The 3,427-nt window shown below is 27.3% G+C and overlaps 1 protein-coding gene across 5 annotated transcripts in view; it reads left to right on the top strand.

Moving 5' to 3' along the window:
* LOC106678407 (uncharacterized) overlaps positions 1-853 on the top strand; it is a 41,246-nt gene extending 40,393 nt beyond the window's left edge. For all 5 annotated transcript variants that reach the window (XM_014416893.2, XM_014416890.2, XM_067049341.1 and 2 more), the window contains one exon: positions 429-853. In XM_014416893.2, the coding sequence (XP_014272379.1) occupies positions 429-665 (237 nt within the window). In that variant the 3' untranslated portion in view covers positions 666-853. The remainder of the gene's footprint in view (positions 1-428) is intronic.
* The last annotated feature ends 2,574 nt before the right edge of the window (positions 854-3,427 follow it).

Here is a 3,427-nt window from a genome sequence, read left to right as displayed (position 1 = left end):
ATATAAAGTTGTCTTAATATAGTTGTAATTTTGGCTTATGAAATGTAATTTTTTTTTTTTTAATTTAATTATATATAATGAAAACTATTGAAATAGTGTATTGTTGTTTCTTTTTTAATACATTTATAATACAATTACGAATTATATTGTTTATTTTTTTTTCTTTGTATTATATTTTTAAATTCAAAATGTAATAGACTTTTCCCAATACAATTCAAAACTTTTATTAAATTGGTGTCCGAATGTGGGGCAAAGGATATAATATCCCATCCCTGCCTCCAACTTTGGTTTAGGGATTTACCACCAGTAATGGCTCAAAATTTTATTTCCTTTTTAGTTTTATTGTGCTTTTATGCCAGATTTATGAATTATGAAGTTCTTTTTTAACACTTGTATTAATAATGGACTCAAAATATTTGTGATCGTAGGTCTTCGACGATGTAGCCGTAGAACTGACTATGGCCGTGCTGCAGTTCCTCAGCGCCGATGGAAGGGGTGAAGCACTCGTCTTCCGCTGCTTGAAGAGCCTCGCTCAGTTCTGCACAGCTTCGGGTCAGGACGTGCCTCAGCTCATCCAAATGATCGGGCCCCACCCGTCCAAGTTCAAAGGCCAATCTCAGAGGATTGACGAACTAATACAGCAAATATCAAATAGGCTTAGATAACTTTTATGTATATTCGACACGATACGCTCTTGGAAAGAATTAACTGGTTAATGAAAAATGTGTTTGTTTTTTTGTTTTGTTCTTTTTTATGATAATTTGAATCACTATCAGAAAGTGTGATGTGGTTCATTATACTCGTTACACATTGATTATTATCAAAGCAATTTTTCTTTCAATTCATTTATCTATTTATTTAAACTAAGTTATTATTTAAAATAATTGAAAGTATTTTGCTTAAATTAAAAATTGAAATTATTGCAATAATCTTTCACAAAATAGAAGCTTTAGTTTTCAAAAAAATCACTTCACACTTTCCTCCTAAGAGTAGATTTTTTCCTTCTCAAAATGAAGTAGGTTGTAGTTTTTTTCAATGTCTTCCTTACCACTTTAAACTTAACTTTAAAATGAAAAAAAAAAAAAATAGATTGAAGTAAATAAAATATAAAACATTTGTATTAGATATTTATTATATTTTACCCATTATTTAACTGTATTTTAAGTTTTGATTATTTGCGTTGATATTATTAATCATAAAACATAATTTTATTATCATTTAATAAGTATTCGGTTACGTTTTATAAGATAACTTTCAAAACGCTTAAAATCGATAATTTAGATTCTGTAAAACAATGAAATTATTTTTTTGAATATTTGTTTGATTTATTTTTTACTGAGAATAGCCTGTTTATAACATAGCCTAAATTTAAAAGTATTAATGAATTTGCTCCTCCTATTCATGAAATGTTATTAAACCGCAATATATTCCTTACATTTATAATTACTAGAAAAAATAGAAAGCTGTGATTTTGTTTTGTTTTTTTCTTACCGTTCAAGAAATTACTTTTTATCATTCATAATAAATTGAGTTGTGTATATTTTCTATTTGTTGTTTACGATTTTATTGCTTTTATTAATTATTATTTATCCTCGCCAAGTTAACCTTTTCTCCTTGATTCATTTGTTAGAACTTAACTTCCATTAAAATATTTACCACTCCAATGAGCAGGAATTCAAATGGCCATAATGTTTTGTTCTGGTTTATGATGAATCTTAGGACTAATAGTTTTTCACTTTGAGAAACAAATAGGAAAGATAATTCAAAATTAAAAAAAAAAAAAAAATTATCATAATTTTGTAATAAATAAAAAGAAGATGGTCCAGGAGGGGTCAAAGTAACTCAAATAGGAAATAAACAATTTATTTTGCTTTTTCATTTTAACATTAATTTTCACTTATAAATACATCATTTTTAATCACACCATAGTTTTTTTCATTTCACATTATCTCATTCTTATACTCTTACTTAATTTTAGTTGTTTGTTGATCTTTTTTAGTTGTTTTTAATCCTTGTTAGTCCTTATGAAGGGACGTGACGGCCGTGCGGGTTGGGCGCAGGTCCCACCTGGGGCAGTTAAACATTCATTTTTCGGCGGTCCCGAAAAATGAATCTTGACACTGCCACCTTGGTTAGTACGTGGCGGCAACCCAGGTAGCCGTCAGGGGTTGGCAAAAAGGACCACTAGACCCACTTGCTGGACTTGTTCCCCCCACCAAATACCACTACCAATACCAGTAGTCCTTACATAGCCCTGTAACGTTGACCAAAAGTTGGTTCATAATACATAGTTTATTTATTATTTGAGTAACTTTGATTGCACCCAGACCATCTTTTATTAATTACACACATTCAATCAATCTACCAAAATATATCATTGGCTTTTGAATTTATTAATAAAATTTGAATTTAAACAAGAGGGGGTCTCTCCTTTAGTATTTACTACGGCTTACTTTCGATCTAACAAATATTTTAATAAATTTGAAATGTTTTAATATTCTTCTGTAAGAACTAGAATTAATTTTTAGTAGTCTGGTAAAATTGGGAGCCAGTTTATCGATTTTTAATATTGGGCTTATAGTCTATATCGATGGTTTACTTTACAGTGCTAAGTACTTTTCCACTAACTTTAAAAACAATACAATTAAAGGCTCTCTCAGAATAGAACTCCAATGAGAGTCTTGGCCGAGGAAAAAAAAAAATTAAAGGTTCTCTCTTTAAGATAAATTACAAATTTTCAGTTAATTTTTCTAAAACAGAGAATCCTTAATTGTTTTTTTCATGAAGTAAGCCATTGATACGATAACCCCCTTTTTTTTTTTTTTTTTAATTTTAAAATATTGTTTCTAACTTCTTATTTGTTTTTATTCATTTGGTAGAATAATGACAGCAATCATAAAAGAACATTTTAAATTCATCATATTCAAACACTATAAATAGAAATACAAATAACAAAGAGTTTATAAGAAGGTTGCCAAGTAATTATAAATTTTTATTTCCTCATATATTTTTTTTTTTTTTTGTTATCATTCTTTATTTTATTTAATTAGAACTAAGAAAACAATCAAATGATATTTTATAAAGTGAAAAATATTTGGTAAAATTATAAGACTGCCTTGTTTTTTAGTACATTTTATTTTAGAAAGTTTTTATTATTAATGCTATAGAATTTATTAATAGTTTTACATCCAGTTTCTCTAATGAAATATCAAAAATATAGTTAATTTGGAAATAATAATTTAGATAAATTTTATATTATAAGTTGTTCAAAGATGTCAATTATAATTATCTTTAAAGCGAATCAAATGTTTTACCTCTTAATTAAAAAAAAAAAAAAAATATCCAAGATCATTGGTAAATCATGGTTAGGTCTATGTTACATTTGTTATTCTTAATTTGTTTTTACATTTACCTGTTTTGTTTTTTC

The sequence above is a fragment of the Halyomorpha halys genome, unplaced genomic scaffold (assembly GCF_000696795.3).
Source record: "Halyomorpha halys isolate HHAL.00 unplaced genomic scaffold, Hhal_1.1 Scaffold141.1, whole genome shotgun sequence".
Lineage (NCBI taxonomy): Eukaryota > Metazoa > Arthropoda > Insecta > Hemiptera > Pentatomidae > Halyomorpha > Halyomorpha halys.
The sequence above is the reverse complement of the archived record's forward strand: the minus strand, read 5'-3'. Positions and strand labels throughout refer to the sequence as shown.